Source organism: Podarcis erhardii (genome assembly GCF_964252035.2).
Source record: "Podarcis erhardii genome assembly, chromosome: 6".
Taxonomy (NCBI): Eukaryota; Metazoa; Chordata; class Lepidosauria; order Squamata; family Lacertidae; genus Podarcis; species Podarcis erhardii.
The window spans coordinates 33,939,540-33,953,176 of NC_138510.1; the positions used below are offsets into that span (position 1 = coordinate 33,939,540).

Sequence of the window (13,637 nt, forward strand, 5' to 3'; positions counted from 1 at the left end):
ATGTCTGCAAATGAACCAAAACATACAAAAACACCATAGATTTCTCTTCTCCAAAGGAAGTCAGACCCTAATGAATGCTGCCCTTGGAATTCTCACTGCTCAAGAAGTGGGAAGCCTGCACACTGCAGAAATCCATAGATTGGATCATCCCAAAGCTATAATACTTGTGAAGGATTGTTTGTTCTATTTGTTTGTTTAGCATTTTTAATCTTCTGTTTCAGACCTGTGTTTAATTCTGTGGGATGTGGAGAAGAACTTGACATTTGCTTTTTAAATGAAACCAACAGCAGTGCCAATAAGGTTAATTTTTCTCCAAAGCTTCCCCCTGACACAAACTAAGGATATAAACATCCTAGACTGTGGTGCTACTGATCCATCTTTCAAACTTACTTATTTCTTCATTGAGGGAGATTTGGGGAAGTTCAGTATCTTGGCAATTTTTAAATGGCCCATTTTATTTCTCCCCCAAGTTATTAATGGTTTTGCTGTCCTTTTCTTCTGAGGCAAATACATAAAAGCCCTTCTCATTTCTCTTTAACTGCAACGACAGGCACTGTTAATTCATTCACCATGCTTGCTGCACTTATCTATTCCTTACAACCCTCTGACACTGCACTTTCCTCCTGAGTGCCCTACATTTTTTTGCAATTTTGAATTTAGCTAGTTGGAGAACACTTGCAGGAATTTGGACTTGCTGCTGTTTCTAGGCAGAGTTCAGTGGCTGCAGAGGTATGTAGAAAGCCACATGCAGCTAATGCAACCATTTCTATTTTTTAATGGTTGAAAAAGGTCAGACATCTGTGGTGATCCTTGGGGAGGTGGAGACAGGATCCAGAATCTGAAGCACAGCAATACCTTGATTAGAACCAACCAAAAAGTGACAAAAGAGCAAACTCTCCATCAGGGTGGATGTTAAGCAAACCATGGAGTAGGGAACAAACCGTAGAAGATTTTACGATCTCCAGTCGTAAATCATGGGGGTGGTCCAGCATGTTTCCTTACATGTGTGCTAGTTAGCAGAGTAGCAATTGCACAGCATCATGTCGAAGGATCAAGTTGTGCATAGACGATGGCAATAAATCACTCATGGAAGCAATCTACAAAAATGCAAACGCAACATGCTGGCTAATAACTGTTAGTAAATATATAATTGGTATGATGTCATTCAAAATATACTAATAAGTCACTTCAGCGTTCCTCGTTATTCATTGGTTGTTTGAATCTTTGCTTGACTCTGATACATATAACAAGTTGCAGTTAATTTTGTGAGATGTGGTATATGATGTATATTATTTTGAAGTCACTTTGTTTCGTCTACAGCAGCCTATAATCTTGCACTATGATGCTTCGAGAATCTTCAAGAATCTTCTCTCAGTTTCTGGAAATGAATGACTCTCACACACTTATTATAATGCAAACTGGCATGCTGTTAAGGCTACAGGGAATGAGGATGGTGCTATGGTCTAAAGCACCGAGCTTCTTGGGTTTGCTGATCAAAAGGTCAACAATTAGAATCTGTGCAAAGGAGTGAGCTCCCATTGCTCTGTTCCAGCTCCTGTCAACCTAGCAGTTCGAAAGCATACCAGCACAAGTAGATAAATAGGTACCGTTGTGGCGGGAAGGTAACCTGCATTTCCATGTGCTCTGGCATTCTTCACAGTGCTCCGTGAGCCAGAAGCAGTTTAGTCATGCTGGCCAGATGACCCGGAAAAGCTGTCTGCGGAAAAAGCCGGCACCCTAGGCTTGAAAGTGGAGATGGGCGCTGCACCCCATAGTCAAATTTGATTGGACTTAACCATCCAGGGATCCTTTACCTTTTCCTAAACCTTTCCTCAGCACTGGCATAGTGGTTCAACAAGCCTGAATGTGGGAAGAAGGGCTCTGAGCATTTGAAACACTCCAAAGCACTGTGTAGGACAAAGGTGAAGAACTTAAGCTCTTGTCAGGAATTTAGAGGTAACCTTTTAAAAATTGCAACAGGAGTAGTGGTTCTAAAGGCTTTGAAAAGCAGGACATGTTATTTTTTTGTTGGCCAGTTCTTTTAAAATGGCCTCTTTCTGCTCTTTTAACAATAAGTTGCTAAATCAGCTCTGATTCTGAACCAAGATGGGAGACCTTAGATCCAGTTTTGTGGATCTGAAAATAAATGCTGAACTAGATGAGACAGAGGAGTTTTATGATCACTAAAAAAAAAAAAAAGGAGCTCTGTTAAGGGACAGAGCAGTGAAGGGCTAATAGCTCCACCCTGTAGCAGCTTTAGGGGTTAGACAGGATTAAGAGTGGGGGCCATGTGGGAAGGTTAAACCCTCTCCAATCCCAGCCTTGTGTCTACAGCCGACTTTGACCTGCTGTCCAGCACTGAAGAAAACCATGATGGGCGGGGGGCAGTCTGACCACAGGTCTTCCATTGTCTTGTATAATTTGATTCCAAGATGGTAACTGTATGGGTTTTTTTTCCTGGACATTAAAAAGAACAGGGGACTAATTATGCAACAGCAAGCACAGGAAGTGGAGTTGGAGCACTCATGGAAGGGAATTGCCACTACAGTCCTATCTCCTAAAGAGAATATCAACCTATTCTGTGAATTAGCAATTTACTCTGGACTGGTGTTTGCATGTTTCAGCGTATAAAGTAGAACTGAGGTGGGTGGGGCTAGTTTGGGTCAATTGCCTCCAATTCATTAGCCACTTCAGTAGCAAAGGTAAGAAAGATGTATGGGTCTGATCCTTCCCTGCCCCACGTCCAAAGAAGGACATTAGATGACTTTTATTTTAATAACACATCTTCGTGTGTGTGTGTGTGTGTGTGTGTGTGTGTGTGTGTGTATATATATATATATGCAGGTTTTGGTGTCCTCGGGTGTCTTCCCGTGTAAAAGTTGGGGTGTCTAGGCGACGTTTCGACGAGGTCTCACTCGTCATCTTCAGGCTGGTGCTTTCGGCTTCTTGTTACTGGAACAGAGCAGGATCTCAGTGTTTGAGTTCCTATAAATACTGTAGAGGGGGTGTGGTGTATAGCCTCCAATGTTCTGGGCAGAGAGGAAGTTCCCAGGCTAGTGTGCCTTTTCTTCTTTTGTTCCTTAATTACTTGAGAGATATCTTGAGTGATTTCTTGAGTGATATCCTGAGTACCACTTAGGTGGGTCATTAGGTGTGGATTAGTTGTTAAAGTCTTTGTGTCTTGACCTCTTGAACTTTGTGAAGAGTTTTCCTGAGAAGATGGCTGTACTGTACTTAGTTGTGCTCTGGCTTGGCTTCGTGTATAGGGGCGAGCTGTGGTTTTGTGGCTTGTGTCAGCCAGATCTGTGTAGGGATTGCAGGGGGGTGCAGCATCCGGAGGTGCCACCATGGATTGGCTACTGGATGGTGTCTGTAATTCATCTGTGGAGAGGGTCTGGGAATAATCATGGAAGCCATCGAGATAGAGAAACACCCTCACAACATGAACAAGCGTGACGACACATCCCGCTTGCCAGACATCTGGAAATTAGCCCTCCCCACAAAAACTGACACCAGATCCAGAGGCACACAGAACGCCAACACCAATCAACCACACCAGACCCAAACCCAGACCCTCTCCACAGATGAATTACAGACACCATCCAGTAGCCAATCCATGGTGGCACCTCCGGATGCTGCACCCCCCTGCAATCCCTACACAGATCTGGCTGACACAAGCCACAAAACCACAGCTCGCCCCTATACACGAAGCCAAGCCAGAGCACAACTAAGTACAGTACAGCCATCTTCTCAGGAAAACTCTTCACAAAGTTCAAGAGGTCAAGACACAAAGACTTTAACAACTAATCCACACCTAATGACCCACCTAAGTGGTACTCAGGATATCACTCAAGAAATCACTCAAGATATCTCTCAAGTAATTAAGGAACAAAAGAAGAAAAGGCACACTAGCCTGGGAACTTCCTCTCTGCCCAGAACATTGGAGGCTATACACCACACCCCCTCTACAGTATTTATAGGAACTCAAACACTGAGATCCTGCTCTGTTCCAGTAACAAGAAGCCGAAAGCACCAGCCTGAAGATGACGAGTGAGACCTCGTCGAAACGTCGCCTAGACACCCCAACTTTTACACGGGAAGACACCCGAGGACACCAAAACCTGCATTCCTGTACCCGTGAAAATCTACGAAAGCATATATATATATATATATATATAGGCTGTTTGCACAATTTAAATCAGTTGCGCAGGCATTATATGAGTTTTGCTTTGCATTTTCCTGTTTGGCTCCACTGATCAAGGCCTTTGCTACTCTTAGCCACCTCCACAATCTGTACTTTACTGTTGACATTTGTGTAATTTAAGAAATTTAAAAGGGCAGCTTTCCTCCTGGCATTGCTTTCCCGAATTGTGTCCAATAGCTGCTGAAGAGCATCTGAGCATCTGTTAGCTTGTGTTGTTGTTTTTCTCCATCAACAGATTGGGCCTGATGGATAGGTGCTCACCACCCTCCTTTCCCTCCTCCCCTTCCATTTCTTTTATAGCCCTAAGAAGCTGTCATTTACGTTGAAGCAGGATTGTTAAATAGCCCCCACCCCATTCCTGATTGATGGAGGCTTGAAATATACCATGTTAACAATGGAGGAGAAGCAGAAAAAGGAGAGATTGACTCACTCATTGCCATGAAAAGTGGCAGATTGGCTTTTTCAAAGATGACTCTCTAACTTCGCCTCCACCCCACCCCCCTCCATCTCCTCATTCTTCGTCTTCTGTCTCCCCAACTCCCTCTGCTCTCAAATGTTAAATTATTACACAGGGGGAAATAATCTATTACACTTGGTCTATAGAGGCTCTCACGTACCAGTGGCTGGCTATCGTACTGGCATTAATCAGTTAAGAGACGCCAAAGAGCAAAAATGAGATGCTTGCCCACAGGCGCTCTCATTGTTTACCAGTCAGCCATAAATATTGACTCATAAATATGCAGGCCTCCTCTTAAGTGAAAAAGTGAAATGACAGGTTCAGGAGACGAGGGGATTTGCGAGCGGGACAGAGTCGAGATTGTGCAGCCTTTTAGGCACCAACTAGATGTGAGGGTGGAAGGATGTGATTTGAAGTTAATTATGGGCAGACAGGGGAAGGAAGCTGACATCCCTCTCCCCACTGTGCAAGAAATTAAAAATAGTATCAGGGATGCAGGGAAGCCTGGGCAAAGGGAGGGTATGGCGTCTTCTTCCCTCTGACTCATATTACATATTAAATTGCCACTTCATCCTGTGCAAGGAATGAATTGCATGGAAGCTTCTTTCTTCTTTCTCCTCTTTTCTTTAACAAAAAGAAAAATGACCGGAAAATCTGGTTTTCGTTGGGAGGACACCTTTCCTTTTTTTACATATAATTTTTTATTAATTTTCCAACACAATTGTACAATTTTATCCAAATTTTAACAAATTATTCCTTTTGAACTTCCTTCAGCTTCTCTGGTAATCGTCCGTAATTACTCTTCAATACGCATTCCCTTCATTGTAGTGCCATTTGTCTTCCCTCCCCTTTCTATTTCTTTTTAACAATACATCTTAAACTTTTACAGTGCTTCTTGAAACCCCACTAGCATTGTTTGCACATCACATACATTTTTCAGATAATCTACAAACTTTCCCCAATCTTCGATGAACTTTTGGTTTCGAATATAGCTTATTTTCCCAGTCAGTTTATCCAGTTCCGCATAGTCCGTCAATTTCATTCTCCATTCTTGTATCGTCGGTATTTCCTCTTGTTTCCATTTCTGGGCCAATAAAATTCTTGCTGCTGTAACTGCATACTGGAAAAGTTTACAGTCTTTTCTTCTTATTTCTTTTCCTGTAATCCCTAACAGAAAAATTCCTGGTTTCTTAACAAAGGTATATTTTAACATCTTTTTCAATTCATTATATATCGCTTCCCAGAAACTCTTCACTTTCTTACATTCCCACCACATATGATAAAATGTTCCCTCTTTTTCTTTACATTTCCAACACTTATTACATGTTTTGTACATTTTTGCAAGTTTTACCGGTGTAATGTACCCACTAGCATCTAGACAGTAGACTGAAAAGGTGCCTGATCACTCTTCCCCACAATTGTGAGGTGTATTCTGGTAATTATTTCTAAATTTGCATCTATGACTATCAATTTGCATGTACAAATTCCATGCAAATCTTTGACCTCTTTTTGGGCGTTGCCCAGGTAGTCACCCTAGTTCTTGCTGTGTGTAGATACATTCACCTTTAAATTTAAAATGAATACATACAGTTGGGAAATGGCCACTTTTTTAGGTTGCAAGTCTATTCTGGATAGCAGGCCCCATTGAACTTAATGGGACTTTCTTCTGAGTAAACATGCCTACAGTTGCACTGTTTAAATACCACTTTGGCAGCAGACTTAGAGGTGAGCCAGCCAGAATCAAGTGCTGAAACTCTGGTGGTCAAGCGATCAGTTTTGATGCAGTGCCAACATTTCCATGAAAGAGAATGGCACATGAAAGCAGAGAAGGCGAGAAGATAAATTAGAACAGAAGAACATGGTCCAGGATGAAAAATACATCTGGCATTTCTGTTCATTGAGGGTACACAACATTTCTGCAATGCCATTGCTAGGGTTCTGTGTTACCCGAGTTCTAATAGTCAGGAATTCCTCGCATGAGATCTCCAGTCCTTCAGCTACTGTAGCAGAGCCTGCCGTGCTTCTTTCAGGTTTGTAGTGGAGCAATAAATGGATATAAATTCCCTCGGCGAGATTGAGGTGGGGTGAGAGAAAATATGTTCCTCCTACTGCAGTGCAGTGGATTCTTTGAATCTTTAGAGCTTCCTTTGGGGACACCTTAGGCATGCACACATGAGTCCAGTATAGGATTGATGTATCCCAATTTTTCTCCCTCTCCTTGCTGTCCTGCCCAGAATCTGGAGTGGCCTGATTTGCATGTGCAAATGGACTGCTAACTCTTCAGATCAGAAACATTAACTGGGGTATTTTCTGTGACCTGCTTTTTGTTTTTTCTTGGCATTTGTCCCAGACCTTTGGGGAAGGATAGATGGACCTGATCTCATGACAGGAAAAAAGTGTGTTCTTGGGTTTTGCATGCTCTTTGGAATTATTATGATGCTTTCTGATGACAAAACTAGAATAAGAAATTGAGATGTGTGTACTATTTTGACTCTGCGAAAGCCCTGTTGATCGTGTACCAATTTTTGCATGCATTCCTTAAGGTTTACATTTGTAGTCATGTTCTTTAGTATATGTGCTGCCGAAGCGAGCACAACATTTGTAGTCATGTTCATGCAGGATTTAAAGCACTTGGATGTGACTTGTTCTCAGTCTATTAATGATGCTTTTTGACTTCAAAACCTAAGTGCAAGTGGTAGAATTAGGACTATGCCACTAGATGCATGTTCCTCTGAGGTACTAACCACAACTACAGTGGTGCCCCGCAAGACGAATGCCTCGCAAGACGGAAAACCCGCTAGACGAAAGGGTTTTCCGTTTTGGAGGCGCTTCGCAAAACGAATTTCCCTATGGGCTTGCTTCGCAAGACGAAAATGTCTTGCGAGTTCCTGCGGGGTTTTTCCCCCTCCCCCCCTTTTCCTAAGCCCTAAGCCGCTTATCAGCTGATCCGCTAAAAGCCGCTAAACCGCTAATAGCGCTAATCCGCTAAGCTGTCAATGGGCTTGCTTCGCAAGACGAAAAAACCGCTATACGAAGAGCCTCATGGAACGGATTAATTTCGTCTTGCGAGGCACCACTGTAATTGTGTTCATTTTATCTAATTATAAATATGTGGCTAGTGAAGAAGATTCAGAGTTGGAACATGTTTGGCTGCTTCATTATTAAGGAGCACTTGTTGTGACATGCTTCATTGGGCATTGGGCCTTCATAAGGTTATAAGAGTGCAGTTTTAATAATCTATTTTTTTGAAAAAAATGAGCTGAAATAAACAAATGCTTCCATGCCTACTTCATCATATGTAAGAAGCTATTTCTCAGTGTCGTTCTTAGTACTCTGTCAAATAGTGTAGAGCAATTATCATTGTGCCTATATTTTTTCAGTGACCCTCAAGAGTAGCCAAGATGACTTGGAACCTCTTCAAGAAGAAGCCCCAGCCGGAGCCCATCATAGCTGTTACCCCGGGCACTGCGGCACCCCATATTCCTACCACAACAGTGGCACCAGCAGTGTCAATGGACAACACAACACAGCCTTCAGGCCCAGTAGAGAGCCAGGAGGATGTCTTTGCCAAGATTAAAGAAAAGTTCATGAATGAGATAAACAAGATTCCCTGTAAGTAGCTTGCATATGCTGCCCCTTTTTTGGAGACTTCGCAGAAATGTTCTGCTTGCTCCATCACTGCAGTTTCTAAACCTGTTTGTAGAATGCAAAGGACTGGGCTGGCACCAAGCCTGAATTCCCTCTTGGCAAAAGACTACTTGTGGGCAATTAACTACTTGTGGGATAAATGACAATGACGTATACTCAGGACATCATTGTGGTACAGGCCAAAGTGTTTAAGGCTTTGCAACGTTGTAGGTGCTTTGTGGGCTGAACACAAGGGTTAAAATGGGCACCTGATGTCATTGCAACATCAGGTGTTGGAGAGGTCAAGTTTGGCCCACTGGGGGTTGAGGAGATGATGTTCTGGCCCTCAGACCAGATCCAGTTCCCCACCCTTGCTCTAGGTATTGTTGGACTGCAATTCCTATCATTCATGACCATTGACCGTGTTGGTTGCAGATGACGGGAACTGGAGTCTTAACAGCACCTGGAGAACCACAAGTTCCTCATCCCTGACTTAGTCAACCTTATTCAGGAGCATTACTGAATGGTTTTCTGCTTTAAAAAAAGAGCTTTATTGAAAAATGTGTGGTTTGTGGAAGGAAAGAGACTAAGAAAATAATTGTGTTTTTAAAAAAGAAAAAGAGATAGAAAATACGCTCTATATTTAAAGGAAAGCATATTGATTTCTAGCCTTTAAGAAGCCACCTGGAAGGATGAGACTCATGACAGAACTGTTGACAGGAAATGTTCATACATAGCATTTTCATAGGATAGGAATGGTCATTGCTGCATAGGGCTGCCCCTGTATTCAGGTCAACATCTGAAAATGCATGGTCAAAAGTGCAGCAGGTGGGGATGGTGTCTTTTAAGTCATGGCATCTAAATAATGGAATGCCTGTCAGCATGCAGCAAAAGGTCGTGCATTTTAGCAAGCATTGCAAATTATTACTTTTAGTTTTATGCTTTTTTAAAAAAATAAAAAATGGAGGCGACTTTAGAAGTGGTGCTGGTGGGAATCCTGCACCCAACAATCAGGGTACAAGTTAATTACCCTTGGAATAACTAAATACATTTCCTGGGTTGTGAGTAGTGTGACCTATACTTGCATTTCAGGCACTCGGCCATCCCAATAAATTCCGCTATAACTGTGCAATGAGAGTGTTTTGTATTTTCAGTGCCGCCTTGGGCCCTGATTGCCATTGCTGTAGTTGCTGGGCTGCTGATCCTCACCTGTTGCTTTTGCATCTGCAAGAAATGCTGCTGCAAGAAGAAGAAGAACAAGAAGGACAAAAAGGGGATGAAAAACGCAATGAACATGAAAGACATGAAAGGCCAGGTAAAATGACACCTCCTGGGAGAGGATGCTGCAGTTAGCATGATGCGGTGAGGACTTGCTTGTGCTTTTGGCGGGATGAAAATCAGATGTACAAGCAAAGAGCTCAGTTCTTTATTATGCAGGGAGTGCATGAATGCCCCAACCAGGTAGGGCCAGCAGTGAGATTTGAAATTGGCCCTTCATTGCTTGTAGCAGCAGCAGCCTTAAGATAAAAGATTGACCATCAAAATGCAAGCCTTGATATTAGTCAGGGTAGTTTGCAACCCAACACTAAAACCTGTCTGTGTAGAATTAAAGCTCACAGAGTTCCTCTTTGGTAAGTAAATGCTACGAGAACTTACCTGCATCAAACAGAAGACCAGTAGCTGTTAGAGAACACTCAGGATCAAGATATCCAGCCTTTCTGGTCCATAAAAATATACATATGCTGGCTGGTAATAAAAAAAAAAAGGAAAAAGCATTATGCTTCTCATGTGAGTATGTTTTTAATGGGCAGATCCTTAGTTATAATGTATATTCCAGCTTTTCTAGGAAATTCCGTTGGGCAAACCCTACTGGACATGAATGGGAACTACGCAAGACTTAGAGTAGTGGATAATATTCTGTTTAAAAGGGGGAAGTTAAGTAGATTATGGTTCTATCAGCATCATGGTATTTTGTAGTAGATTTTCCTGTGAGCCTTATCTACAGCCTGCAATGCACTAGAAGTCAATGGAAGGTAGGAATACATACCTTTTCTCCCACCAGCAATGGTGACTTCTCTTGCCTAGTACCTGCAGATGAAAAATATTAAAGGCCACAAATGCACTAGAGGATCTGAAAGGGTGTTGCTCCCAGGAAGTAATGTGTACAAAACAGTCAATAAATCCCAGCTCATAAAAGTGTCTGGTGCAGCGTCCCACCTGATGCCACCATCACACCAATTCCCCCCCGCTTCTTACTGCTCAGGGTTATAATGTTTCCTTTGCTGGCAGCAATCAAACTAACTCAGCAGCAAATCCCATTAGCAGTTAAAGATAGACAAACCTGTGAAACTTTGGAAGGTTTTATGGGCACTAAATTCTTCTCCCATATTGGAGACTTTTGATTTGGTAACTTGGGTAGCAGGCTCAGAAATGGGACTTTTATAGCCCATATTGCTGGAACTCTTTCTCTCTCTGTTAATGAGGCTATTTGCATGAGGTGCTTTAATGAAGCACAGCCCAGAGGTGCCTAGTCATCCAGATCCCTCTGCTGTGTGCTGAGATTCTGCATGTAATGAAGGGAGGGTGGAGAAGAGATGTCACAAAGCTTTCCTCATGATTCTCTGCCTTGAGTCACTTCTCTTGCCAAATCCAACAGTGGAAGATTTGGATGTCATTAACTGCTTGTGTTTCCAGAGACACTGGAAAATGAGGAAAGCTGGGCCAAGGCTAAACAGTTAAATTCCTTGAGGCATTTCAGCATTGTTGGTAGCAGGACCCAGAAAATGTATGCAAAACCAAGATAACAAATTACTAAGACAACACCCACTTCCTTGCAACTAGGCAGTCTGGAATAATGGGAAGGACATAGCTCAGTAAAAGAGTGTGCATGCTTTGCATGTAGAACATCCCAGGTTTGATCCCCAGCATGTTCACTTAAAAAAAAGGATTGGGTAGCAGGCAATGAGAAAGATATCTGTCTGAGACATTGGAGAGCTGCTGTCAGGCAGGGGACTAGGATAGATGGGGAAATAATCTGACCAGGTATAAATTGCCTTCCTAATAGAAGTGATCTGGTGGTTTTGTGCATCATTTAGAGTCCCAAGTGAAAGGTTGACATTCATCATCTTAGCCTGGTACCTGGCCCACTTCAGACATTTGAAAGGAATGATGGGAAGCTGAACGACTGCTCTTGCTTTTGGACATCATACGCAGAAGGAGGATGTGCATCCTGAACATGGGACAGAGCAGTCACGTCCCTCCCTCTCACTTCCCACACGACCTGGACACGTTTTCTAGGTTAAGAACACCAGAAGAGCCTATTGGATCTAAGCCAAGAGTCCATCAGATCCAACAGCCTGTTCTCACAGTGGCCACCCAGAGGCAAGAGCATGGTCTCTTCTGAGGTTTCCAGCAACTGGTATTCCTGAGCATTACTGCCTCTGACCGTGGAAGGCTAGCAAGCAGTCTCAGCTCTAAGGCTCCTTACTCATGGCAAGGCAACTATGCCTTCCCTGCTAGCTTCATTATTGCGTAACTTCCCAGTGTAGCCACTAATGGGCATGCCATTAGTGTAACCACATTGCCTAATGCAAAGCCAAGTGTATCCCAGGGTGGGGTGGGGCGATGGACTTGCGTGGTTCTTTCCACCTTATTAATACATGCATACTCCATCCTAGGATTGTACTTGGTAGTTAGGGAAACTATTGCAACAGAGCCTGCTGAATCACACCAGTGGCCCATCTCATCCAGCATCGTGTTCTTACATTGGCCAACCAGATGCCTGTGGGAGACCCACAAGCAGCACCTGAGCACAACCACCACCACTGGAATTCAACTATTCTGTAATCCTCTGATTTTATTAAATTGGGGTTTCCCATTGCTGATTAACTTGAGCAAATGTTTGAGCAAATATTAATTGCAGTATTCAGGATTTTCAGACAGGAAGGATAGATTAGATGTTAATGTGGAATGCCTAGATGCATCAGTTAATTGAGACATAAAAACCTCTGAAAAAATGCTTCCCTAGCAAGTAGGATAACTTGTGTAAGGATAACGTAAAAAGGCACGGTTCTGTGGAAGTTGTTTGATGCAGAAATCTGCCCCGAAGAGCCATTCACTAAATGGGTACAACATAAGATTTTCCTACATATCTTCTAGCTGAGCTACACCAGTCACAAATGTACAGCTGTCATTGTGCTGGGGGAACTGAACTCTGTTATGCAGAACTCAGTGGCCTAGTTTGCACATCACACTAAGGCAAATCATGGGTTAGTGTGATTGCATGGTCTTCTGGAGAGGAGAGTGCAAGTGCTTCACTCCTCCCTGGGTTTTTTTGCTGCTCCCCAAATGAACCATGAGCCATAAGCCATAGGACAAGCCTTGGTTACCACTCATGATTAGTCTGGAGATAGTTAGACCATGAGTTCTGGTGCACCAGCAAAATGCCTGGGGAAGAGCAAAGTGTCAATGATCTCTACAATAGTTCCCACATTTGGGCTAAGCCATAGTTGATGCAAACCAGGCCAGTGACTGTATATCTTCTGCTTCAAACAGAGGATGAATGTCAATAGCAACAGACAGAATTGGAGCTTTTTCTGTTTATAAACCTCTGGAAGCACTAGACTGCACCCTCTTAGCAGGATCATTACAACAGCTATGTGTCTTTTCTTTGCACTTTATTTTTTGTTCTTTGTTGTCTAGAAGCAGAGACAAATATGCAGTCCCTAAGTTACTAATGTGCATAGAAAGTCATGTTTTCTCTTTCTCTCTGTCTTTCTCTTTCCCCCTGTGTACTTCTGTGCTTTTCAGGTTCCAGAGAAATCCAGGTCCAGTAGTTACCTTCATTCAGTTTTGTGAGACAATTTACAATAAAGCGGGGAGAAGAAATTGGCTGGTTCAAAACACATAGTGGCAAATTACCTTGTTTGCACCCTTCTAAGCAAAATGAACATGAGTGCAGATACAGCGTTGTCACAAGGGACAAAATGCACACCACTTGTTTTAAAAAAAGGAAGCAACCCCAGAATGGCAACTTCTGCTTTGAAGGAAAAGCTCCCAGTCCAGTTTGAGGGCCCATGCAATTTTCAGCAAACAAGACCTGCAGTGGGAAATTACAACCAGGGGTGTGACTTCCAGTGGAAAATTGGTGCATGGTCCCAATTTGGATCAGGAACATGATCTGAGTCAGCTTCCCACACAGATGCTTTTTTTTCAAACTGAAGCAACTAGCTTAATGTAATGTGTAGTTAGTCCTTCACCCCACCCCCAAAATGGTTTCTTGAAATTGTAATTACCCAGTCCCCCAAATACATTTTGAAGGTGTGGAGTCTGTGGTTTCTCAGGAGCACT

General features: G+C 42.9%; 1 protein-coding gene across 4 annotated transcripts in view; it reads left to right on the forward strand.

The window, feature by feature from the left end:
• Positions 1-13,637, forward strand: part of SYT2 (synaptotagmin 2) — a 153,907-nt gene that overhangs the window by 127,304 nt on the left and 12,966 nt on the right. For all 4 annotated transcript variants that reach the window (XM_081867019.1, XM_081867022.1, XM_081867021.1 and 1 more), the window contains 2 exons: positions 8,042-8,273; positions 9,443-9,603. In XM_081867019.1, the coding sequence (XP_081723145.1) occupies positions 8,063-8,273; positions 9,443-9,603 (372 nt within the window). In that variant the 5' untranslated portion in view covers positions 8,042-8,062. The remainder of the gene's footprint in view (positions 1-8,041; positions 8,274-9,442; positions 9,604-13,637) is intronic.